This window comes from Juglans regia, chromosome 13 (assembly GCF_001411555.2).
Source record: "Juglans regia cultivar Chandler chromosome 13, Walnut 2.0, whole genome shotgun sequence".
Classification (NCBI taxonomy): domain Eukaryota; kingdom Viridiplantae; phylum Streptophyta; class Magnoliopsida; order Fagales; family Juglandaceae; genus Juglans; species Juglans regia.
In genome coordinates, this window is record NC_049913.1 from 1604760 (window position 1) to 1629971 (window position 25212).

The following is a 25212-nucleotide window of genomic DNA, read 5'->3' on the forward strand; positions in this document are numbered from 1 at the left end:
TAATCTTCTTTTACTCACTTGATTAGACAGGGGAGCTCTCTAATCTTCTTATTATTTTTTTAACAATTCGTATTAACCAAAGGCATGTTCTCATGATGACAATTAAAAGCTACCATGGAATTTTAATAGTCACCACAATTTCAGCACATAAAAAAGTTTAAAACTTCATGTAAATCGAAAAGGGAAAAGAAAAAGTTTGGGGAGGGAGGGGATGTCATGAACATAGGATGTTTGGTACCGAGTTACTTTAATTTCGGACAACATGATTGCTAAAGGCCATTCTCCCATCAAATGAGTCTATAAATTTGGTTTCATGTCACCCGCAATTCACTGCAACCCATAATTCTCTCTCTCACTGCTTTTCAACTCCTCCTCCGGTTGTCTTCCTAGATCTCTAGCTATTGATAAAGAGGTATTCGGAGAGAGAGAGAGAGAGAGATAAAGCAAGCAGCCAAATAACAAAATAGGAAGATAAAATAGGAGCAAAAATATAATAAGGCTACTGTTCTTGCTAGTCCTCCCTGAGCTATAGGATTGGTGACTGTGTTGGGGTTGGATAGGAAGCTGCAATGGCCACCTTTGCAGGAACCACACAGAAGTGCACCGCCTGCGACAAGACCGTGTATTTGGTCGATAAGTTAGCTGCAGATAACCGTGTGTACCACAAAGCCTGCTTCCGATGTCATCATTGCAGGGGCACCCTTAAGGTACTTAACTCTAGTTAGCTATGCATCCAGATCTTCGATGTGCGTCTGCGTGTTTATTATGATCTATCTTAAGCGGGCATTTTTGTTTTTTTTTTTAAATTTGTTCCCAGGAAACTCTATATATATGAATGAAAATTATTGTTGTTGTTTTGTTCGCTGATAAGTAACCATGAAAATGAACGTGGACATAATTTATTGTCATCGTGTTCTTGAATGGATCATGTGTCCATTTTTTCCCATTTTTTGTGCATGTACCTTGAACCCATGATGTCTACAACGGATTAGTCATTGATAGCAATCGATGCAAGCATAACTCACCCCATTCAAACCAGGAATTTCATTTGATTATTATCTTCATAAAAAAAACTTGATTTTCATGATTATCAAAATATTTATCATGTTAAGGATTTAATTTTTAAGATATTTATTTGATCCCATCTCTATATATTGATCCCATCTCTATATATAGTCCTCAATCACTTCTCTTCTTCATTTCATTCTAAATTTCTATCACTAATTTCTGAGGACTAGAGTATAATAGATTATCAAGAAAGCGCATCTCCAGCTCTATCTTGCCTGAATATGTGAGAAAATGATAGATATCATTGACCCAATTACCGACTGTACACTTTCATAACTGTACACTTTCAAAACAACTCTACCAAGAATTACCAGGCTCAAGTAGGTCTGAGATTGTTTATGGGAAAAAGTAGTTTGGCCAATCCTGTAAAACTGTTGCTCAATCGTTGGAGCCAACCCATTGTTCTCAAGAATAATTCATTTTGCTGTTTTCTCCATTTGCAGCTCAGCAACTATTGTTCTTTCGAGGGGGTCCTATACTGCAGGCCTCATTATGATCAACTCTTCAAGCGAACAGGCAGCCTGGACAAGAGCTTCGAGGGTAAATGCATGTTCTTTTCTGGATTCAAATAAATTCCACTCCCCCGCACTATGTTATTACGATACTCAGCGTTCTGCTCTCTTAACATTCTTTTAGGAACACCCAAAATCTTGAAACCAGAAAAACATCTCGACGAGGTAACTCTTAAGAAACAATATTGTCATCTTAATCATTCAGAAAAGAACCTAAACTTTTATTTCACCGTAGCAAGTTTACCAATTTCTGTATGGAAAAATAAAAAAAATAAAAAATCTAGGACCTTGCTGCTAACATGAACTGGCTGTTAAACAGAATGCTAAGGCAGTCTCCAACATGTTTGCTGGCACCAGAGAGAAATGTGTGGGGTGCAACAAGACCGTTTACCCGATTGAGAAGGTAACAACCATAGCATACATTTATAAGGACAGAATCCAAGAAGTAGCAGCCTTTGTGATTAAACTCCAAATGCTTGTGAACAATTTTAGCAGTAACTCGAGGGTTTTCAGGATTTCAGGATATGAATTCTGATCTTCAATCACCAACCAACTGTGGAATCTATAACCTATATTATACTGTAAAAATGTATTACCGATTCATCACATCTGAAGAAATAATGATGTTTTATGTCGTTGAAGGTATCGGTTAATGGGACCCCATACCATAGGAGCTGCTTCAAATGCACGCATGGAGGTTGCACCATAAGCCCATCTAACTACATTGCTCATGAAGGAAAGCTCTATTGCAAACACCACCACATCCAACTCTTCAAGGAGAAAGGGAACTACAGCCAGCTTGAGAGCGACCGTGAAAATAATCCGTTGACCGAGAGCGCCTCTGCCATGGAAATTGCTGCTGAATCATAAACCCAACTTCAACGAATTCTCACGTAGCACCCCCCTTTATGGTTTATAATTCTGTCTTGTTTGTAAAATAAGGTCCAATTTATGAACTTTGTTATAGAAGTTGTGGGTATTCGGATGTACTATTGGAGATTTGTTTCTGTACGATCACGTGAGTTCTCTCATATAAAGTGCCGTTTGGTGACTTTGTTTCCTGCTTTCAGCATCTCATACCATATGAAGTTTTTCAGTGGCTTGAAGTGTCCCATCAACGAATAATTTTTCTTTCTGGTATATTTGGTTTTTCCATCTGTCGAATAATCAATGTTTTCTGTGAAATTCAACATTTCCTGATGATATCAGATTACCTTCCTGTACGTACTTTTTTTTTACTCTTGAGTTATTTTTCTTAGATTGGTCCATAACCGATCATATGAACACGTACAACCTAAAACCAAAATGCATATGAAGTACCTACTAATTATTTCCAGAAGTGCTATGGTAGTTCCCTACTTCAGAAGTCCTGGTTCCCAGTAATCAACCATGGGTTCAATTCATAATATGAACACAATTAAACAGTACTATACATTAACTGAACTGATAAACATTCCCCAGTGAAAGTTCAGGGGGATTTTTTCTAAGAAATACGTTAGTTCATATACAATCACAAGTTACTGCAAGAACCTTCACATTTTACTGAACATATTTTCCTTTTGTCCCATTGTCACACAGCATACATATCGCTTTCCTCCCGCATTCAACCAATCAATACTCATTTTACCCACCTCCTCAGCCTTCGCAGTGCATTCAATAACAATTAACTGGTGCCAAATCTTGCCCAGAACCAAGACCATGCGTTATCAGAGCTCAATCAGCTTGTGTCTCAGCAACCACTTTTCATTGTGTTGTCCTTCAATATCTGAGCTGCAAGTATGAGGAGCTCCACCATCTCAAATCCTGCAGCAGAAACAGAATCTATCTTCTCACTGCTAGATTCCCCATAAATCTCTTTGGGATCATTGCCGATGCTTTCATAAATGGAACCAACATCAGCCTCAGCTGACCAACTGATGGGTAGCGAGCTGCCAAGGGCAATCTTGACAAGTTTTGCTTCATTAATAACATCATCTAGAGTTTCTGAAACGTTAGTAACTGTACCTTCCAAAACTGATTCCTTGGCCTACAACATAGATTATAGCACAAGCAAATGGGCTATCAATTTTAGACCCCGATAGTTATTAGTTAGAATCACTCTGCTAGCTTTTAATCAACGGACATGAGAAATTCCAAGCTATCAGGTGGGCGAACTACGTTATGATACTCTTTTGACCACAAGGTAAACGAAATGAAAAGGTATCCATCAAAAAGTAAGGAACCCTTGAACCAGATCACTATTCAAAATATTTAACACATCCCTGGCCCCAGCTCCAAAGAGCAAAGAAATTGCTCATCCCATTCTTTGCAGTAACAATTGTAGGAATATATGACAGAGTTATACCTTCAAAAGAGAGAGGCGGAGCCTATGAATCGAAGATGTCAGATGCTCCATACTCTCCATGCTTTCCTTAAGAGTTGCATGTTCAATTTTCATTCTGAAAGAGTTGAAGAAGTAAAATAATGTAAATGAAAAATAAAGAAAAGGCATACTCTTTTAAATTAAATTCTTACCGATTAATTAGCAGACAAATTATGGAATACCATTTTGCATACATGAGAATCACACATCTTCAGTCATGCATTCATGCAGTGCAAAAGAAAGTGCCAAATATTTTCACTAACCTGGCAAAGTCCATGCTATTCCTTTTGCTGAAGAATTTGCCTTCATTATTCTGGTAAGCTTCAGCATCATCACCACTAACATCTAGTGTGCCAATCCAACGTCTCAGATATGTTCTCTTTAGCAAGTTTTTTAACTTACCATCTCTTTCATGAGTTAAAAGTTTTAGTCCCCCAATACCAGCCAGACCTTTTCCTTCTTTAGTCTCCTTACCAATTTTCCTGCATAAATGCATCAGATCTGCTCAAGTACTACGGTCATAAGTCATCAAGCAGTAAAACCAACTATTGCCAAAGGTGCAGAAAATCTTTCAACAAGCAAAGCGGCAAAGGAAACAAAGAAGTGTCACAAAAAAAGCACCTATAGAACAAATCTACAAGAAGCTGACAAACAATACCCAAAATTATCAGTTAGAAAGATCATAGGAAGAGTGATTGGGTTTCTTCCTTCATAATGGTGGAGCTCTGTTTTCTCATAACAATACAATCAAGAGGTTTATACAATGTGATATATAAATATGTATGGCTTGATGAAAGAGAATCTACAACAGAAGCCACTTAAGTAATTGATAAAACAACTTAAGAGACAAAAAGAAAGACTTCAACTTGGTATTTATACAATTAAAAGGATCTAATAAAAGTTCAATTTAAGTAGCATGAGGCTGTGAGAGAGAGGGAGAGAGAGCAATATTTGAACGTGTTGAAAAAGTCCATTCTTTCTCTGTTCTCCTATATGTTCCACTGTCACGTTAGGTTGCCAAGGAATGCCTTGAGCCTTTCATACAAAATTCAAGGACAATACCCCAAGGCCCGTACTTTAAGGGGATGTTTTGTCGTAAAATGTTGGGAAATTTTTAATGAAAAGTGAAAAATGGAAAGATGAAAGTTTTATTAGTTTGTGTAAATGTGGGTCTCACCTTAAATATATATATAAATATTGAATTTGATGTTCTTTTTTTTATGTATTTTTTTAAGTTAAACTATTCTTTATTTGAATTACAATCATATATTCTAATGAAAAGATGAAATAAAATGAGTCGAGAAGAGTAGTGTGTTAGGGAAGAAGTTGAGAAAAAAATTACTGTAGATGGAAAACTACTCTATTCGATTATTGTGATGTTAGTGGCTAAAAGATTGAAGTACAGGACATTCAGTTATGATCACATATTAGCTCAAAAGACACAACATTTGATCTTATTGACGCATCATCAATAAATGTAATTCATCAAGATAGGAGGTTTCAACAACTATTATTGATGTACACCAAGCTCCAAGAGAGAAATAGTGATGGTGAAATTTTAGATGTTCTTTTGACAGGAAAACAAAAGTAGTCATAGTAGACAAAAAAATAACTTTTTTTTATAAGTAAAGACAAAAAAACAAAAAAATAACTTTTTTTATAAGTAAAGACAAAAAAACAACTTATATGATAGAAAAAAGAACGTACTCCTGAAATAGTTGATATTCCTGCTTTAGTTGTGCAAAGTCCATGAGAGCTTTGACCTTTTCATTGGTAACCTGGGCCAATAAAAAAATTGCAAAGCTACAATAGTTGAAAGCTAGCCATGCTCAGTCCATAGCACACTAAAGATAAGGTGAAAGCAATTTAATTTTGAACAAGAAACCAAAGACTTCATGTACATAATGGCATAGCTAACTACAATTTTAGAAGCTAAGTTCCGGACTCAAATATTTTCTGCCTAGAACCACATAAATGTCCTTTTTTTTCAACATGGAACTGAAGTGCAGAAACAAGTACTTCTGATTTCTGAAATTACCTGTAATAAATTTCTCTGTAGCTCCTCGATTTTCCTTTGAAGAGCTCCATTTACATTTCTCTCCAGTAAATGTCTTTCTTCCTGCTGTGATAAAAGCAACAATGCTGCAACCTGATAAAGATTTAATACTTGAGAAAAAAAGAATACACAACCTATCCAAAGCTCACAGTGCACACTGCAAAGGAAAACAATAAACAGAAAAGCAGGTGGAGAGAGAGAGAGAAGAGAGACTTAAAAAACCTTCTCTTGCAATGCCTGTGCAAGGACTTTGGAGGCACCACCTTTCCCATCAGCCACAATATCCAGCAAGTCTGGACCATTCCTCTGAACAAGGTATAAACTGGTATTAAAATTATAAGTAACAAGAAAATATGGTCAACATTCTTATGAGGTTATACATAATGATTAAACCTTAACTCGACTTGAAATAATATTGTAAACACCAGTTCTCAAAGTCAGATAGAATACATAGAAGATAGGGAGCCGCACAGCCTTGTCTCTCCTTTCTTCCTTTTGATCAGAATTCTCACTTTCTCAAAGGCAGGCAACTTTGATTTTTATTTATCCCCAATGTCACTTAAGTAATGGAAATATTCTTGATCACTTGGATTAAACTTATCAGCACACTAATAGATCCAAGTGATATGATATAGAAATTCTGAGTACATTCCACTAAACACGGGTTATACCCAACAAATCCTCAATTCTTTCCTTCAGGTGAAACACATGCCCTTCAACTCATTTTGAAGGAGGGCAAATTTGGACTATGAAAGTGAAAATACTCCTAAACACTGTCCTATTATAATTTTTCATGCTTTAACTCGGTGTGTTGTGGTGTGGGGGGTGGGGAGAACACACACACACACACACACACACACACACAAAATTTTCACACTTGGTGGAAAGCTAAGCTGCTCCTAGTCCTAGATTTTCCGTGTGATTCCCAGTTTCTTCACTTCAAAAGTCTTTGCAAGAAAATACACTACGGACTTTTTACATGAAAGTCCACAAAGATATCCAATGTCAAAGCATTGGAAAGGACAAAAGACCTTGTGTCTCAATGAGGCTTCTACCTGTTTTATATGGACTATCAAGGCATCTTCACACAATTAATGGTTTAGATTATCTATAATTAATTTGTGATACCCGATAAGGATAAGGGTAGGTAGTGTATGGAATCACACATTACTTGAAAATGAGAAGTTCTTGCTCTTTAAAAGATTTTAATAAGGCTCCAATTGTATCATTGACTAGTCATTTTAGAGTATAGATCATGTGGTTTGGGCCTTCTATTAGGATGTTACAAATGGTATCAGAGCATATCCCAACTAGAAATGTGGGACTTGAGCCGTGCCACCTACGACGGATGGGCCCGACAAAGACGTCGGGAATTTAAAGGAGGAGATTGTAATACCCCATATGATAAGGATAATAGTAGATGGTGTATGGGATCCCACATTACTTGGGAATGAAAAATTCTTGCTCTTTATAAGATTCCAATAGGGCTCCAATTGTATCATTGACTAGTCCTTTTGAAGTATAGGCCATGTCGTTTGAACCTTCCATTAGGGCGTTACATAGTTAGATGTTTTGCCAATCATCCAGCTATCTACATAAAAAGCACCACCACAGGTATGTGCACTATGTAATATGTTAAGCCTAAATCAATATGAATGAGACAGGATGAATACTTGTAGTGTTATATAGGTAGCCCTCCCTAGTCATTCTCATGTGATAAGCAAAAGTTTTTTAAAAAAATCAAGCAATACAAAATTTATGTAGTAAATAAAAGCAAATATACGTCATGCACACGAAACCTCAGTGAACAAACCTTAGATAGCAAGTCAAAGACAGCCTCAGAGGTCATATGTACATCTCGACATTCGTATTCATCTCGTTTTTCATCTTCTTGAGAAGGCCCTGAACTTTGTACTTTTCTCACTTCAAATTGTCTAATCTTTTTCTCTATCGCATCGACAATTGACTTCATATGAAATCTTCCCTCGTCAAGTAAATTCATGACATGAACTCTTTGCTGAGAATGGTATTGATACAGCTCCGCTATCCCATTCTTGATCATTTTGTCTGTAACTATCTGCATGTAAGGAAATTAGGTTAAAAAATAAACAAAAGAGATTGGGATATAATATCGTGTTATTTTTCTTTCAGTCTTTTCTGGAATTCAAAAAAGGTAGTTGAATCTTCAGACAGTGAAGAGCTCACTTTCTTCTTTTCCAATTCACGAACTTTTCCCTTTAGATGATTTTCGATGTCCAACCCCTATCGACAACAAGAAAGTATATATTTGATTAATACATGAACAGTTATTTAGTTTGCGACTTAAAAGGCCATAATGAAGCAGAACTAAAGCCATACCATCCGAAGCTTATTTTGAAGATTATCCACCGATTTCTTCATCGTCTCCAGCTCTTCTTCTAACGCACTCTGTCTGAGCGATAAGTTATTCGAGTTGCAGATGAATATATCTCAATGATAAAATGACCACTTTTGCATTTAAACTATCAGATTCAACTTGGCAACCAAGATGAGCAGACAATGTACACTTCTCAACTCACAAAGGGTAAAGGCAAATCAATTAAATTAGTGTTTCACATCTAACCTGTACATAACAATGCAGTATTCATACAAGCCAGTTGATAATTTCAATAAGCAGTTCTCCTGGGTTTCAGAAAAAATTAGGTTTTGAATCCTAGTAGCGAAATTTGGATTGGTTTTTATAGCATGATATTGAGATAAGTCTGTTGTGGATCTAATTCATAATTTCCAAGATAGCAATGTTTTCCATATAATAAATTTAAGATTTTAGATGACAAAGAAGTAGAGAAATATAATATTTACATAGTTCGATACATGCACAAGTCCACAAATAGAGATGATCGAGGAGACATTCCAATAACATAATATGGAGTACGATGGTGGTAGCCCTCAATACACCCAAAGCCTCAAAATATCAAAAGCTAGCTCTTTGAAAAAAACTCGTTCATTCTTCTAAAAGACTTCTTCTAACCAAACCTCCTCCACATCAAAAGAACACCTTAGATCGAAGACATTACTTTGGGACAAAACCCCATTTGAGCACAAACTCCACTTGACCCAAATCCTCTATTTGAACTGAAGTCACCGAACTATTGGTACCAATATTTATATATGGGACTTGAAGTACAATTTATCGCTTTCTTTGTCTGATGCAGGATTACCATCTATATATAGCAACTATGCACATTATGACTTTCTTTATTCTTCAATGTGGGATTTATTGGAATTTGACACAATTTACAACAAGTTTATTGGAATTTTGTCTAATGGCGGTATTCTTGAAAAGTCAAACCTATATCTTTACGCTAGGATCCTTGTGCTAACTCGAGTAATTTGGACTTTATCAGGTGAAAATGAAACAACCCTTCCCATAGGTCAGGAATGTTATGTACATTCATAACATAATGCCCGGTAAAGAGATTCAGTCTCATAAAAATACTTCATTTATTGGATCATAAGACTTATCTAGCATGACAGTCTCTCATAACAGCTGAAAAATAAAAGAAATGACATAAGCTAGTTCTATGTGATACCAACACTGCTTAAATGTCTAAATCATACACGAAGCCTTTGGAAATTTATTCTACTCATGGCACTACCGCTCTGTACCCACCAAATCATCATTTCTTGGCGCTACTTCCACAATCTCACGTTGTAGATCGTGACCAAGAAAGGAGGCTGTACGTGACAGTGGCTCTGGCAGTTGGGAGTCATTGCGGCACAACTAGAGGGCCCCTCGAGGGAGGAGGGATGCGTGTCTGAGTTCAGGTGGCTGGGTCGGCAGTGTCTGGGCAGTCTGGTTGGTGCTCCGACGTCCTCTGCAGTCAAAGGTGGATTGAGCAGAACACACAAGGCCTGTTTGGTTGTTGACAATGGAGAGAGAGCGGCAAAGGGGGGTTTAGGAGTCGATGCACGTCGCGAGGGGAGCAAGACTTACCGGCGGCGTCTTCTGTGGTGGTTTCTGGTGGGGTGGCTGTATGGGTAGGGAAATTTTGGTTTTCACATGGGAAGGTTCTGGCCGTGGGGGTTCTGTGAGTTTACTGAAGGGAATATTATAAGGAAAAGAGAGGATTTATGAGAGAGTTTTTGACGTGTGAATTGGTTTCCAATTAGGAAACTATTCAAATTAGGAAATCAAATAGGATATAAGGGTGTAGACTGTGGAAGGAACCCAATCCAATACTATCACCATCTCAAAACAGATCTTAAAAATAATAAAAATACTAAAAATAATAATGATAATTCTAAACCCTAATTTTGGACCCGTATGTTGCAGAAAATTTTGTGTTTTGTTTCTGACAAGGTTTACGTAGTTTGATTTGCTTCAGCTCTCTCATACCGGTTCACTCCTAGTCCAAAACAAGAGGGGGTATACATAAAAAGTATTGTTTACAAGTATAATTAAACAAGATGGTGTTGATCTTATTAGTTTAGGCACAGGTCAACAAATTAGGTACCTTCAAATCATTTTTTTGCATGAAAGGCAGTCAGATCTAAAGATCCAAACAACACAATGAGATGAAATTTATATTTTACTCATTCACTACAACAAATAAGATTTACCATCATGCTATCCAGCCATAAGATGAAACTTATATAATTGATTGTGATGGTTCAAGGAAAATTAAAAGCCATGAAAACTTACGATGTATTTGGAAGTGGATGTATCATTAAAGCTCCACAGTTCTTGAGGATCATGCAAAAGACATTCAGACTTTTCATCCCAACTTGTATCCTCAAATCCTTTGAGAGAATTTAGCCTTATGTTGTAAAATTTATCAATAACCTGTCATAAGTAAACATACATGCATATGAACTAAAGAGATTCTTTTGAAGACCGGAAGCGTTCCTTGGATGAGCTGAAGAGATTCTTTTATAATACTTTACTTTCTTGGGCTTCGGTCATTATTTGTAATGAGGACAGTTTTAATGACATGTATCGCTCACTAGTGCTTAGTGGTACTTAGGCATTTTCTGTGTATACTTCCTATGTACTTTGGCTATGTCTATTCCTATTAATAAAGTTTTACTTTTACTTACAAAAAAAAAAAGACGAAAGGAAAAAAACATATCAAGTTTCAAAACTTGGTCTCAACAATAACACTAAGTAAGAAGGCAAAATAAATAGATGACAAGTGCCATGCACTCAACAGGGAAATATCACATTGCTACCCTGATTGTGTAAGGTCTTTCAACAATATACCATAGGGCTTCTAAGTACCGATAATTAGGGGAGAACGTATGTTGTTGATCGTTTAAAATTTAATCAAATATATCATAACCTATGTGTGCCTTTTAACAATCTTACTATCACCTAAGATATACCAAAAAGATAGGTTCATTATTTGGGAGCTGAGTGTTGGGGGGCAGGGGAAGAAGAAAATCACCTTCTTGAAAGTCTTATTCTGATCTTCTTCCTTTGCAAGAGCAATGCGAAATGCGTCATTAAGTTTCTTCTGTCCAATACAATCCGAGGTGAGCTCCTCTAACCTGCATCACCAAGATCATGCAGATTAGAACATTAGAGAAGTACAGCGAGTAGTAACTAAATTATTCTTGTGGTGCCTTCCATAATGATATCCACAGGTTGAGAGGTCTAAAAAAATGTTATCCAACAATAAGACCTTCTTATTGCCTTGATGAAAAAAAGAACAAAAAAGAAAACACTAGAAAACAAATTAAATTATCATACCCCCGCTCAGAGAGAACAAGAAATTACCAAATCATGCAGTAAAATCCACTTACTAAATGAAATGAATTCAAACCACACAACACATTTATTGCGTAAGTTTTCCTCCCCTTCACGAGAGCATTGATAGTTTGCTATTTTTGTTTTTTTTTTATAAGTCATAATTTTAAAACACTAGAAAACAAATTAAATTATCATACCCCCGCTCAGAGAGAACAAGAAATTACCAAATCATGCAGTAAAATCCACTTACTAAATAAAATGAATTCAAACCACACAACACATATTTATTGCATAAGTTTTCCTCCCCTTCACGAGAGCATTGATAGTTTGCTATTTTTGTTTTTTTTATAAGTCATAATTTTATTCAAAGAAATAGGCATAAGCCCAAGTACACAGGACGTATACAAAGGAAACACCTACAACTTCCAAAAACGAAAAGAAACTAACACCAGAAAACTAAAACAAATGCAGAAAATTATCCTCCATTACAAAAGCTTTAACCCAAGAACTCAAACTACTCAAGAACAAATCTCTAAGCTCTCCCAATGAGTGTTCTTTATCTTCGAAGCATCTCCCATTTCTTTCAAGCCAAATGCACCACATAAGACAAGGAGGAATCATCTTCCAAACTCTCACCGCCTTCTTACAGCCCTTCAAACCCTTCCACCCTACCAACAGATCCACCACTTCTCTAGGCATTACCCAATGTAATCCTGTCCAACTCAAAACCTCATTCCACAAGAATCTTGTCACTTCGCAGTGAAGAAAAAGGTGATTTACTGATTCTCCATCCCTTTTACACATAACACACCAATCAGCAATAAACAGACCTCTCCTTCTAAGATTACCAGTAGTCAATACTTTACCCAAATATGCCGCCCAACAGAAAAAAGCAACCTTAAGAGGGAACTTTCACTTTCCAAATACTTTTCAAGGAAAAACACAATTACTAAGGCTTGACAAAATTCTGTAATGAGTAGAGACCGAAAACTTAGCATTTCCAGCAGGAATCCACACCATGCTATCCTCTCTTTCAAGCACCAACTTTGAACTGTAGAGTTTAACCAGCAGAGCCTTAACTTCATCCACTTCCTAGTCATCAACATCCCTTGTAAAAATGATATTCCATTCAACCTTGTTGTTACTACTGCAGTAAGAATCATAAATAGTTGCATTATGATCCCTAGCAATTCTGAAAAGGGTAGGAAATTCCAGCTTGAGAGCAGTATCCCCACACCACAGATCATGTCAAAAGAGAATCCTCTTTCCAGCTCCCACCTTCAATCTGAAATTATTGGAGAAGGAATCCCATCCTTTTCTAATAAATTTCCACAAACTAACCCCATAAGCTCCACTAGCTGCATTAGTACACCAACCTCCCCACAAACTTCCATATTTCACTTCTATCACATTTTCCAAAGGGCTTTACTCTCCAATTGATATCTCCAAAGCCATTTCCCAAGTAAAGCTCTATTAAAAACCCTTAAATCTTTAATCCCCAAACCATCACGATCCAGTGGTTGACAAACCTTCTTCCAACTAACCAAGTGAAACTTCTTATCCTCTCCATTGCCTCCCCATAAGAAATTTCGAAATAAACTCTCAATCCTCTTTTCAACTATTGCCGGAAGAGGAAAAAGAGAGAGGAAATAGGTGGGCAGGTTGGACAAAGTGCTCTTTATAAGAGTTAGTCTTCCCCCCTTAGACAAGAAGATCCTCTTCCAACCCGCTAACCTCTTTTCAATTTTTTCAATCACCCCATCCCATATGTTGACAGCTTTAAAAGAGAAGCCCAAGATACCTCAAAGGCATAGAAGAAATTCTGCAACGCAATAAATTAGCCAAGTCTGATAAATTCTGAACATCCCCCACAGGAACAATTTCAGACTTCGATAAGTATCTCCTCATCTTTTGTCTTCTACTATCATCTGCTTCTCAAATGAGATTTTTTTTCAGCACAATGCTTCTTTTTAGGTGATTTCCATCAATTTTTTTTTTTTTATACATTAGGGGGAGGGGGGGTTTCGAACTTCAGACGTCCTTTTTGGAGACTGGGGGTTATGCCAATCAAGCCACAGGCCCTTGGCAATTTCCATCAATTTTCATCTATAGATAAATATAACAAATGAAAAAAATCCTTAATTGTTTTCTATTTTGTGCCAAGAGTACAGATAGTAGATGAACACCCAAAGGAATAAAATACTGACAAATACCTCATTTGAATATTGCCCATTCTCTGTGACATAATCTCCTCCTTCTCCTTGGCCTTCTCAGCCTGTTACAAGCAGTACAGCATCTTCAGAAACTTCTATAGTTTTTTTTTTTTTTATAAGTAAAAATATTATATATATATATATATATATCAATAGGAGTAACCAAGTATACTGGACGTATACAAGAAAAACACCTAGCCCATACAAGAAAGCCCATAATGACCCAAAAGCCCATAAAAACCAACCCAAAATACACCAAACCTGAATTGAAAAACTATCATTACACCTCCCTAACCCCTTCCCCTAGATTCCTTAAAACTAATCCTCAACCCGAACTCACAAAGCCCTCCCTTTACCCTTCCCTCGACTTGAGCTACCTCCCTTAGCATCGTAGTTAATTGCCCATGAAAGATTCTTCAACTCCCTACTTTTCTTAAACTTAGATTTGGTTTCAAGCCCGTAGCTCGCCTCGATTGCAGTGAGTAGTGTTTAAATTGGTCTTCATATTCTCCCTGTTCTCCATAACTTCTATAGTTATTAAAAGCAGAAAAGCTCTTACAAAGTAGTATAAAATAACTCAAACTTAACAAAAAGATACTGTCATAACCTCCATTATTGAATGGTCCCTCTCAGCAAAAGCAGAAGCTACACAGCCTTGGAAAAATTTAACCTGCTTCTCAGCTTCCATATTCTGAAGAAGGAAAGTGAGACAAAAAATAAAATGTGGTTTCATCTATTTCTGTCAAAAATTGTTACACTTCAGAGTATTGGAAAGCCAAAACAAAACCTAAAGATGCATACAACTATATAGAAAAGATCATCCATCCAGCTTCCAAGAAGCGGTAAGCCTTTGTCTTTCCTTTTCAAGATTGTGTTAAACTTTGTTGCCAACAGAAGCAGCTGTTTCCAAGATTATAACAACAAGCACTTCTGAAATCTTTTTTTTTTTTTTTACAAGTAGAATAAGTTTTTCTGAAATCTAACTACAAGATTGGAGGTTGGTTATAATAGCATACCCATCACTATTTTCCCTTATGGAATGTGAGAACAGATCAAACTAGATCCTAAAATACGTAAAGGCAGTAAAATAACAAATTCTTTACGAAGTGCAAATAAATTGACACAATTTTTTTTTTCGTCCTCTTGTATACTTGTGCTACACCTTTTCATAAAATCTTCAATTGTCGAGAAAACAAATTCCTCTAAAATACCATATACAGAAAGTTTGCAATAGCTTTTTTTTTTTTTTGATAGGTAAAAATTTGCAATAGTTTGTTAAGAGTTGGAAAATAGCTTCCCATGCAATTATATCCAGTTAATGCAATTTCTAAAAGGAATACAGCAGGGGGAGGGAAAGACAGACAGAGAGAGACCTTTGAGACCTCCATACCATGCAGCTCAGCAAGTTGGCTCTGGGGACAGCAAAGGAGGCTCATGAGCATTTAACATAGGTGAAGAAAGTTGCACACATTAAAATTTAGAGATCTCACTTTGATTCGGTAGGCCTCTGAAAGCTCCTCTTGCAGATTTATATTCTCTCTTGTGCAAGTAGATAGTTTCTTTTTCAAGTTTTCAATCTCCTGCTCCAAGCCAGCTGTCCTAATAGGGGATTAATTTTATTATAATATATTTTAATTGTGTACTCAATAATACCAACAAGAAGGCTACAGACACCTCTTCTCTCCTTTTCCATTCCCACCACCAAAGAAAAAGATGAAAATGGGGAAAGAGAATAAGGGGAAGATAGACCTGTTGGAATGAGAAAAAGAAATTATACCTTTGAAAATGCATCCGTGTAGCCACAGCAAGGTAGCTAGGTCCAGCTTGTTGCATACACAATTGCTCAATATCCTTGCGCAATTCATCACGCTCTACAAGAGAAATGGTCCATATAGTACATCTTGTTGAAATAAGTATATCTGGTAGTGGAAAAACCAGTGATCAACTTTAGATAGTGCATCTTATGCTACATTGTGAGACAGCTAGAGCACTGTGGAGCAATGTGTTCATTCGAATAGGGTTGATTTGGGTCATGCCTGCTACAGTGGTAGAGTTATTGGCTTGTTGGGTAATGCCGGGTGGTGCTCCACAAATCAAAGATGTGTGGAAGATGGTTCCTATTTGTATTATGTGATGCATATGGCGGGAGCATAATGAGTGGACATTTGATGATAAGGAGCGGACAATATTAGAATTTTATTTTGCCGAACCTTTACTTCTGTGGGCTAGTGCTGTAGATTTTAATGGCCTAACTGTACATAATTTTCTTCTTTCTTTTTTAGCAACTAGATAGGTCCTATCTCTTGTATTCCACCTTGTATACCTGGGCTTGGCCTATTCTTATTTATACTACCGTTTACTTATCAAAAAAACCTTTAGATAGTGCCCTAGGAAGCACTATCTCCAGTTGGCTACGTGAAACTAATATATCTAACCAAAACCCCAAGGGGTTAGCCCACGTGGTGAATGCCTTGGTCTTGGGGCATCACTCCCTTCAAGGTCCATGAGTACAAGCAATCATTTGGGGTCACACCTCCTAGTGAAAAGCCAGCGATTTAACCAGTTCTGTGTAGGGAAACTTCCGAGGATACGGTGCATGGGACTGGGGTTTACTCTGCAGGGGTGGGTCCGAAGGGCCCTGCCTTGGAGAGGTTCCCCGACATCAAAAGAAAAAACTAGTATATCTAACCAGGACAGAAGGGAATTCCACTTATTTTTATAGCTATGTTAATCACGTAAGATCAGGTTTCCAGTGGGTGATTGGTGCGACTCAACTACATGAATTGACCGAACTGATGAGAAATTTACACAAGAAGCAGCTGATTCTAGGGGTTAAAAAAAAAATCTGTTCTAAGTAATATAAGTCTTATTAAGAAAACGGTGGAAAAGTATACAACAGGACAAAGTATTCCCCCAAGAAAATTACACTTGAAAATTACTAACGAGTAAAAGCTCCACAAAATGAGAGGCAAAGTAAGCATTACATGAGTTCATAAAATGTCTTCATTTACCGATCAAAATAAAATGTCTTCGTTTCAATAAACCGATCAATGTGAATAAAAATAGGAAAAGAAAACGAATATAAACAGGAAGTTAGTAAGTACATGGGATGGTCACTCAAAGTATACGTTCGACACGAAAAGATGGCATATTTGAGCCAAAAACTAAGAGAAGTGTAAATACCACGTTCCAACTGTTGGATGCGAGTCGTCAAGGATTCATTGTCGTTTAAAGTTTCATCCATCTCTGAAATAAAATTTAGAGCACAATCGTTAAACCCAATAGAACCGACGACATAATTCAATCCCAAACAATAAGAGAACCACAAAGTACACCAACGTAAACAATAAACGGTCTTCTCGTCAATCATTGATCCAAACAAAAACAGGAGACTAGGAAAGTGATGCTGAAGTAGGAATAAGCACATCCGTCCACTTAGGTACAAAAAAGAACTTGGATTTCTGCATTTAAGGAAAAAAAAAAAAAATACCCACCCCCTTGACACGTTTGAACTCAAAGAAAATTCCGTTAAATCATCTTCTATCAACCGAAACAGAATTAAATGACTGATGGAGAACAATATTTCACTGATAACTTGGAATTTCAAATAATTATCGGTATGCAAAGAGGGTTTACCTGAGAGATTTCGCAGATAACGGAATAGGAAGGGGCAAAAGTAAAACGAACAGGTATGGCAGGAATCGAAATAGAGAGGTAAGAAAGTAAAGGGAGAATTTTGGTTTGATTTGGCTTTGCTTAGAAGATGGAGGGAGCCATCACTGTTCAAAGATCAAACGGCTCTCTCTTACCCCCCTCGCTCTCTCTCTCTCTCTAACGACCTACGGTCTCCGCAAGAAATGTCTGTATTATTTAACCTGGATCCTGAAGGAGTTACTTTTTCGCCTTTTACATTCGTTTTTGTTAATTTATTAACTCCTGATAATCATGTACATATGTATAATGAAACATTTTCCTTAAAAATGGTGGGGGTACGAGGCACAATTCAATTGGACAAAATACGTAATTAACTTTTAATTATTTGTTTTCTTCACAGGAAAAACATGCAGCATCTCTGACTTGGGGCTTCTCGGAGTCTCGAGACTAACCGCCACAGAAGGCTAACGGCCCGTTTGTTTTCAGAGATGAAATGAGATGAGATGAGATGAGTTGAGATTAAAGTTAAAAAGTTGAATAAAATATTGTTAAAATATATTTTTTAATATTATTGTTATTTTTAGATTTGAAAAAGTTGAATTGTTTATTTTATTTTGTGTGGGAATTTGAGAAAGTTGTAATGATGAGATAAGATGAGATGAGATGTTTTTGGAAAACAAACAAGGCAATGGGGGCTCCGTTCAGGCAAAACATGAAGTTTCTTTTGTTTTTACTGTTTATCTTATCTCTTATAATTATTATAATTTTTTTAAATTTTTATATAAAATAAAAATAAATAACTTAATTTTTTTAAATTTTAAAATAAAAATAATATTAAAAAATATATTAATTTTTTATTTTTAATCACAAATCATCTGTAAACACAAACGAGATTACTCTACTACAGTCAAAGTTGTTAAAACATCTCTCCTAAATTATTATCTTCAAAATGTGTTTAAAATCTTGCCTTATCATGTTATTTATAAGTATTTAGTGCAAGTGATAAAGATTTCTGCAACTTTCCTTTTCCTTTTTTTTCTTGTTTTATCGTGCGGAGATGTTTGTCTGATTCCGTTGCATTGATATCCACAATCTTTCTCCCAGGAATGTTCCAGAAACGTACCCTTCACCATTTTGAGAGAAGCATAACACAATGAAGGGGTGGAGGTAAAGAAGAGGGATTTGATAAGGGTTTTGCATTAAACAGACATGACATAAATAATCTGGCAATTTAAAGACCATTTAAATCAGATGTCCTAAAACAGACAACTCTATCAGAAGAAATCCATCTCTTTCTATTTCTTTATGCTTTCTAGTTTCTACGTTTAGCTGCAATTTCTAAGTTCACAAAAGGTGGCAAATATTGGCCAAGAACCAGCATTTTCGGAAAATATAAACACAAATCTGCAAAAGAAAAGGTACTGGATGAACAGGATTTCCTGACAAGGTAAATCCAGCTTAGGCCGGCCAAGGAATCGCCTTCACATATTTACAAATACAGGCACCTCCGGGCTTGTCAGCACAAGACAAACATGCATCTAGCTCCCGAACAAAAAGAACTCTGACCCTTTCTTGTGGGTCAGAAATATGCTCCAGTTCATTACTCCTTGCTGGCCATTTTGCGAAGTTATTAATTTGGGTCAAGCTCGGATCATCTGCATGTACTTTCAGAAAATGCAAATTAGTCAAAAGCTTAGAAAACAAGATCAAAAACAGAAGAAAATGGAATATTGGTATTCGATAGGGAAGTTTATTTTTTCCTTTCAATCTAAGATTTATATTTTCTACGAAAAAACAGAGCAGGATGAGAAACCTGGATCAAGAAAAGAAAGAAAAGAGAGAACAAGTTGCTGCCACTAATTACATAGAAATATGAAAAATTGAGATCTGCTTTCCTTTCGAACATCTGTAAGTGGGGAACATCTTTCCTTCTCTTAAATTTATCTCCCTTTTTGCAGCAAAGCCTGCTTATGGAAATATCTAGCAGAGCTTCTATCTGATAAAAAAAAAGCTCCTAGCAGAGCTCCACTCAAGCAAGAAAAATATAGATAAAAAAAAGCATGAAAATTAGATAGGGTAAGAGAGGAATCTCACCATTTTCGGGTTGCTTCTTCCTTTCAAAGTTTTCACTGCCGCTGCTGCAAAAGCTTGTGCCACTTCTGCATCAGCTTCTGCTGCCTCAGCCTCTCTTGCAGCCTCTTCGGCTTCTGCTATAGCAGCTTCTGCCTCATCAACTGCTTGAGCAGCAGCTGCAGCTGCCTCTTGTGGAGTCATATTCCTCATCTTTTCTAACTCTAAATCAATCTGGGATTTTGTAAGCATATGAGTATCATCCTTTTCAACTTTAGGAAAAACCCTCTGCCTTCCATCCAAGAGTAACATGGAAGGATTTCTTCTTCTATCTGGAAATGCTGGAGTAGGTGCAATCCTATACTTGCGTTTAACCTGTAAAGGTAAAAAAAATGTAGGAATCCACCCTATCTTAAATCATTCACACTTCAATGGGTCAGTAAAAGAACCAATCCTATTCTGTAGTTTTCTTAATGGTCTTGAAGTACCAATCAGATAAGTGAGCAGACTATGTAAATTCAGTTTCAATTAACGATCATCACCTAAGTACCTATCACAATAAACCAACGTAGCGATCATCACCCAAGTACATATCACAATAAACCAACGATATTTGCAATCGGCTCAATTTCAAGAATAACATATTGCCACAAAGCACAACGAAGAAAATTCCAACAAGAATAAGTATATAGCCAAAAAGGCTTCTCAATCCCATCAAATAAGTTATCAAAATCTTCATACCTTTAATTTACCCCAAGATTCATGATTATCTGTTTATACACTATTTAAACAGAGAAAGGGAGGAAAAAAAAAAAAAAAGCTCTCAATGATTTTCAATTCATCAATGGTGTCTACCTTTTGAGGTACAGTAGCTCAACATTTGTGTACTACATGTTTCATCCACTTACGCATTCATCTAAACTTGAAATCATTTCCTTCTCTATTACTAAAAAGGTGAATATTGGCAACATGCATAAAATTGTTCCCATCAAATTGTAATGGCACATCTAATGCCCACGAAATAATTGCATTCATGTGTAGGGGCCAAATAAGCCAAGGAGGGCAGAGCTTAATATTGCAGATTCTCTAGTCAGGACTAGAGCAAGAGAAAAAGTTGAGTTGAAGTAAGTTGCACCGAGCTTGGATCAGCCAAGATGCTGGAATGGACCATAAAAAATAAGATGTGAAGATGTAGTCGTCCTGATGCCTGATAGCAAAATCAGGCAAAAGGAGAAATTACACACATGCATCAAGACAACAGAGTGAGAAGAGAAAAGAAAGCCAAATAATATCTAAGTCCCTATTTTATCAAATCACAACCCTTAAACGTGGACCCTCAAACCCCATAAGGAGAAAATTGTGAAGATGAGGCAAGCGGAAGAGACGAAAACCATGAGAGAGAAGAGGATGCTTTCACAGCATCTCTTACTCTTAGTTCAAGCTACGGCTCTCTCTATCAACAGTAGTCTCAAATCCTAGTCCCAAACCTATCACTAAAAATTCAGGACAAATGGGTAGCAGTACAAAAGTGGGAAAACTACAAAAGAAGATGGAGAAAATTTACCAATCTAAATCTCTTCATCTTTCAGGTGTAAAGCCAAGGCCTAGCCCAAATAGAGGAGAAAGGAAACTATCAACTAGGATCTTAAACTTTTGCCTCAAAAAGCTAAGCTAGGGCTTTCCCCTCCCACCTCTCAAATAAATCCCTCCCTCACTCAATCGTGTTCTTTGTTTAAACAAAGAAGACTCAGAAAAACCCAGCCATAAGGGCTCTAGCTGCCAATAGAACCCAAGCCATATCAACATATCACTTCAATACATGACCTTACAATGGTTTGTATTGGGTGTTAATTGCAGTTAAACAAAACACACAACATTTGCATCCCTTCATCTGTCTGGATCCCCTAATCTTGACTAAAAACCCACTATACTCCTCATCCATACAAACAATATAAATATATAGAAGCCAACGCCAAACCTAACCCATGCTAATATATTACCTCCCTTCATGATCTTACAAAGCTACCCCAAGATAGGTTTGAACTCAATCCAAAAAAAAAGATAAGGCAAAAGTTCAATTGCTCAAGCTAGGTTTGGGTTGGATATTTCTATTACTAATTGGGCTGGAATGAACTGCATGAGTTCCCAAAAGATAAAACAAAAAATAAAATAAGAACTAATAAAGATGTTGAGCTGCAAAAATATCCACTCTACATTTCCAACCAAAACCTGCCAAACACCACTGCCTGAAAAGGATTAATAATAAATTGACACACTCAATAGCCGCATCAGAAACTTCATTTATTTTTCTTTTCAGAAAAAAAAAAATCACATTATTTAGCTTGATAAAACTTGTATATGCTTCAGCAAGCAATAAGGACCACAGAAGTAAAGCAAGGAGAGGCAGAACATGCCAATTGGTTCAAGACAATTGAATCAACGATTCTGCATAGAATTTACCTTAATCAGTTTTCCATTTGCTGTCAAATACTTTAATTTTGCTGACAACAACCTCTTAAAGTCTGTAGGTGCCCAATATTGTTCCTATAAAATGAGAAATTCACTGGCTTCAGAAGACCATGAAGATAATACATAAATGGATACGAGAAAATCATCATCCCTACTTCTGCACAAACTCAATGGTGAATAAGCATAAGCACACAAGTTCAATGGTATCACTAATGACTTGTTCTATATGATTATAAATGAACCAGACAAGCTAAGTGTCGCACCATTTAAGGCTCAGTGAGCAAGCCTTATTAATTAAATTCCAGTTATAGGCATGAAAGGAATAACAATGCAGGGTGGAAATGAAATGTCAGGTTATATTTGAAACTCAGATGTGAAGTTTTACCATGATACAAACAAGAAAACATCTGATGTAACGAGAAGTGCCGTGTGTGTGTTGTCTATAAGGTTGATGGTGTCAGTTAATAGGTAGGAACTGTCACTTTGGGATTGCACAGGAATAAAATAAGGAGGGGGCGCAATTAGATGTGCCCTATAACATTAGAGTGGGTCCTTTTCATGACGTGCTAGTGGAAGTCTAATATCATATAGTTACATAACATCCCAAGTTTAATGCCCAAAATCCTTATATACAGAAGCAAAACTAGAGGTAGACGGTAAGTTATCACAAAGTTGACTGCCAGTCCCTCAGGCCCAAACTATCAAAATTAACAATTTAGATCCACAATGGAAAGTATGTGAGCCATGTCATCCTCTCACATATACAGATATTTTTTAAGTTTATAATTTTGACACTCCACTAAAATTAATGTAAGATCATTTTTTTTTATAAGTTAAGAAATTAATGTAAGATCATAAAGCCATTACAACAGTATTAAACTTGATCAAGTCATGACACTACAAAGTCTCATGGACCATCCACTGAAGAACGGCATGCATTGTATTCCATGATATTTTGCTTTGAAAATAGAAGACTACCTCAATGTATGTAGCAATAGTTGTCTTATTAGAACCACCCGGCTCCTTCAAACTGACTATAGCCTCAAATATAAGATTGTCCAACCTATAAAAATGAATCCGAAAGATAAAATGGTATACAAATAAACACATAATGAACACAAAATTTCTATTGCTATTAAACAATATTGCGGTCATCCAAAAACAGCAAGAGACCAATAATTCCATGAGCCAGTAGCATAGTGCCATGAAACTACTTTCCACGTACTAGGATTATGGAAATAAGATGCTAAAACAACAATTGCCAAAATTTCTAACCTTACAATAGATCTCTTTGGAATGGGAACCTTCGGTGTATCATTAGAATCTACAAGAGGTTTGGCATCCACAATATCTTCATCGCTATGAACAACAGTACTGAGAGCTATGGAGTTCTCATCCTGCTTAGGGACCTGTGGCACCCTTTTTACAGCTAACCTTGCCTTATCTCTGGAGCCCCATCCATTCGCCATTACACTCATATTTCTCCACTTGTCCTACCAACCATCAAAAGAAAATTACTTTTTTGTTATGATATGGAACCTCACCGAGGTAGGCCCCTGTATATCTGTATATCGGGTAACCAAGGGAACTCCTAGCATAGAATTGAACCCAAGATGTCTGCTCTACCTACAGCTCGTCCCAAGCCCACCCGTAGACCACTAGGCATCAAAAGCAGGCTAATTAATTAATCGCTTTAGGGAAGATATTATACAGTTCAGGATAAAACTTTTGTTTCATTTATTCATGATGGGAACATTGAAAAGGTGCATAAATAAACTCCACCTGGTAAATAAATTCTAAAGAACACACCTTGAGATCTACATTTGAACGCAGATACAAGACACCACTAAATTCTGGATCTTTGAGTATCGTGCGCCATTTTCCAGCTCCATGCTTAATAACCCCAGCTTTAAGTGCTGCTTCCTCTTCTTGGGTCCATTTCTGCTTAGGAGCACCCATCAAGAGTAGCACAAATATGTGCCCCTAAAGAATCTGATCTGCCGAACATTGCTCATCATTAGCAGATGCACTCAGCAGCCAGGAAATTTATATCAAACTGGTATGAATTTCATACCCGATTATACTAAAGCGCCATCAATTATCTTACTTTTGTTGGGGTATGGACTTGTCAAAAATATATATCTTACTTTTGTTAAAAATGACATCCAAGAACCTTGAATCTAAACCCATTAAAAAATTTATTCAGGATCGTCTCGGCTACCCAAACAACAATTGCTATATGAGTTTGTTAACTTGCTGACCCTGAAGAAGAACGAATAGCAATTCCCTCAATCATTTTATAAGAAACGCATCCACCCCATCCAGTTTGTTCAGATATAAACTAGGAAATTCACAACACAAATCAAAATGTTCCCTTTACGGGGCATACACAAAATTCAGAATATATTAATGTTTCAATGCACAAACATGTTTCTTCCGAGAGTTATTAACGAACAAATAAAACCTAACTCGGAGTTATGGTAATATAAATTTCATACTCCAATAGACGGAGCCCCGGATTCCACAAACAAGTAAACTAAAGACAAATGAAATCGACCGCTAAAATCACGAGGAAATTAGAGAACGGAAAAAAAAAAAAACGAATCTGAAAGAAGACAAATTACCGGACGATGTAGGATTAGGCAATGTAAATAACAACGATTATTTGTACCTATTTCCCGTTTATAGTTTGTTTCGGTTCTAAATGCTGTGTGCGTTCGTTTTTGGGGTCTGGGATTTGTAATTCCGTTGCGAACGGGAGATAATTAGGGCACGGCTACCCCTCCTAAACAACACGACAATTTTAGGAAAGAATGTTGAATCGTTGATTTTTTTCTCTGTCGCGGTTTTTCTTGGTCTTTCTTGGTTTTTTTTTTTTTCTTTTCTTTTCTTTAATTTTGACATAATTCGAAGGTATAAAGAGGGTGGACTAAAGAGGCGCACTTTAGGTCAATTTTATATTATTTATTGTTTATTTAATAGGGTTTAAATTTTATATATTTTACTATCTATATTTTCAAGTCAAAAATATATCTTCTCATTCTAATTAGAATATAGGTGATAGATGAAATTCACTC

The 25212-nt window shown here is 36.6% G+C and overlaps 3 protein-coding genes across 11 annotated transcripts; 1 reads left to right on the plus strand and 2 right to left on the minus strand.

The window, feature by feature from the left end:
• Nucleotides 1–229: 229 nt before the first annotated feature.
• LOC108979722 (LIM domain-containing protein WLIM1-like) lies at nt 230–2692 on the plus strand. The gene is made up of 5 exons (XM_018950448.2): nt 230–707; nt 1512–1608; nt 1705–1745; nt 1900–1983; nt 2223–2692. Exons 1-5 carry the CDS (start codon nt 570–572, stop codon nt 2448–2450), a joined length of 588 nt encoding a protein of 195 aa, XP_018805993.1. The 5' UTR covers nt 230–569; the 3' UTR covers nt 2451–2692.
• Nucleotides 2693–2990: 298 nt separating this feature from the next.
• Nucleotides 2991–17800, minus strand: LOC108979730. 4 transcript variants are annotated; one of them, XM_018950459.2, is made up of 18 exons: nt 17579–17800; nt 17126–17188; nt 15720–15813; nt 15433–15536; nt 15316–15354; nt 14550–14633; nt 13943–14004; nt 11425–11527; nt 10683–10823; nt 8357–8425; nt 8204–8260; nt 7812–8075; nt 6221–6304; nt 5981–6091; nt 5650–5720; nt 4206–4424; nt 3925–4018; nt 2991–3606 (listed from the first exon to the last, which is right to left on the minus strand). In XM_018950459.2, the coding sequence occupies exons 3-18, from the start codon at nt 15805–15807 to the stop codon at nt 3310–3312; spliced, it is 1887 nt and encodes a 628-aa protein (XP_018806004.1). In that variant the 5' UTR covers nt 15808–15813; nt 17126–17188; nt 17579–17800; the 3' UTR covers nt 2991–3309. The 4 variants fall into 4 exon arrangements, with proteins under 4 accessions (XP_018806004.1, XP_018806003.1, XP_018806001.1 ...); XM_018950458.2 differs by having other exon boundaries at nt 15433–15541; XM_018950456.2 differs by having other exon boundaries at nt 15433–15541; nt 15720–15861.
• Nucleotides 17801–18777: 977 nt separating this feature from the next.
• LOC108979731 (telomere repeat-binding factor 1-like) lies at nt 18778–25002 on the minus strand. Of its 6 annotated transcripts, none has more exons than XM_035684787.1 (7): nt 24760–25001; nt 23945–24127; nt 23411–23628; nt 23114–23198; nt 22127–22210; nt 19691–20041; nt 18778–19251 (listed from the first exon to the last, which is right to left on the minus strand). In XM_035684787.1, exons 2-7 carry the CDS (start codon nt 24092–24094, stop codon nt 19237–19239), a joined length of 903 nt encoding a protein of 300 aa, XP_035540680.1. In that variant the 5' UTR covers nt 24095–24127; nt 24760–25001; the 3' UTR covers nt 18778–19236. The 6 variants fall into 6 exon arrangements, with proteins under 6 accessions (XP_035540680.1, XP_035540679.1, XP_035540676.1 ...); XM_035684786.1 differs by having other exon boundaries at nt 23945–24132; nt 24807–25000; XM_035684783.1 differs by having other exon boundaries at nt 18812–19260; nt 24807–25002.
• Between the last annotated feature and the right edge of the window lie 210 nt (nt 25003–25212).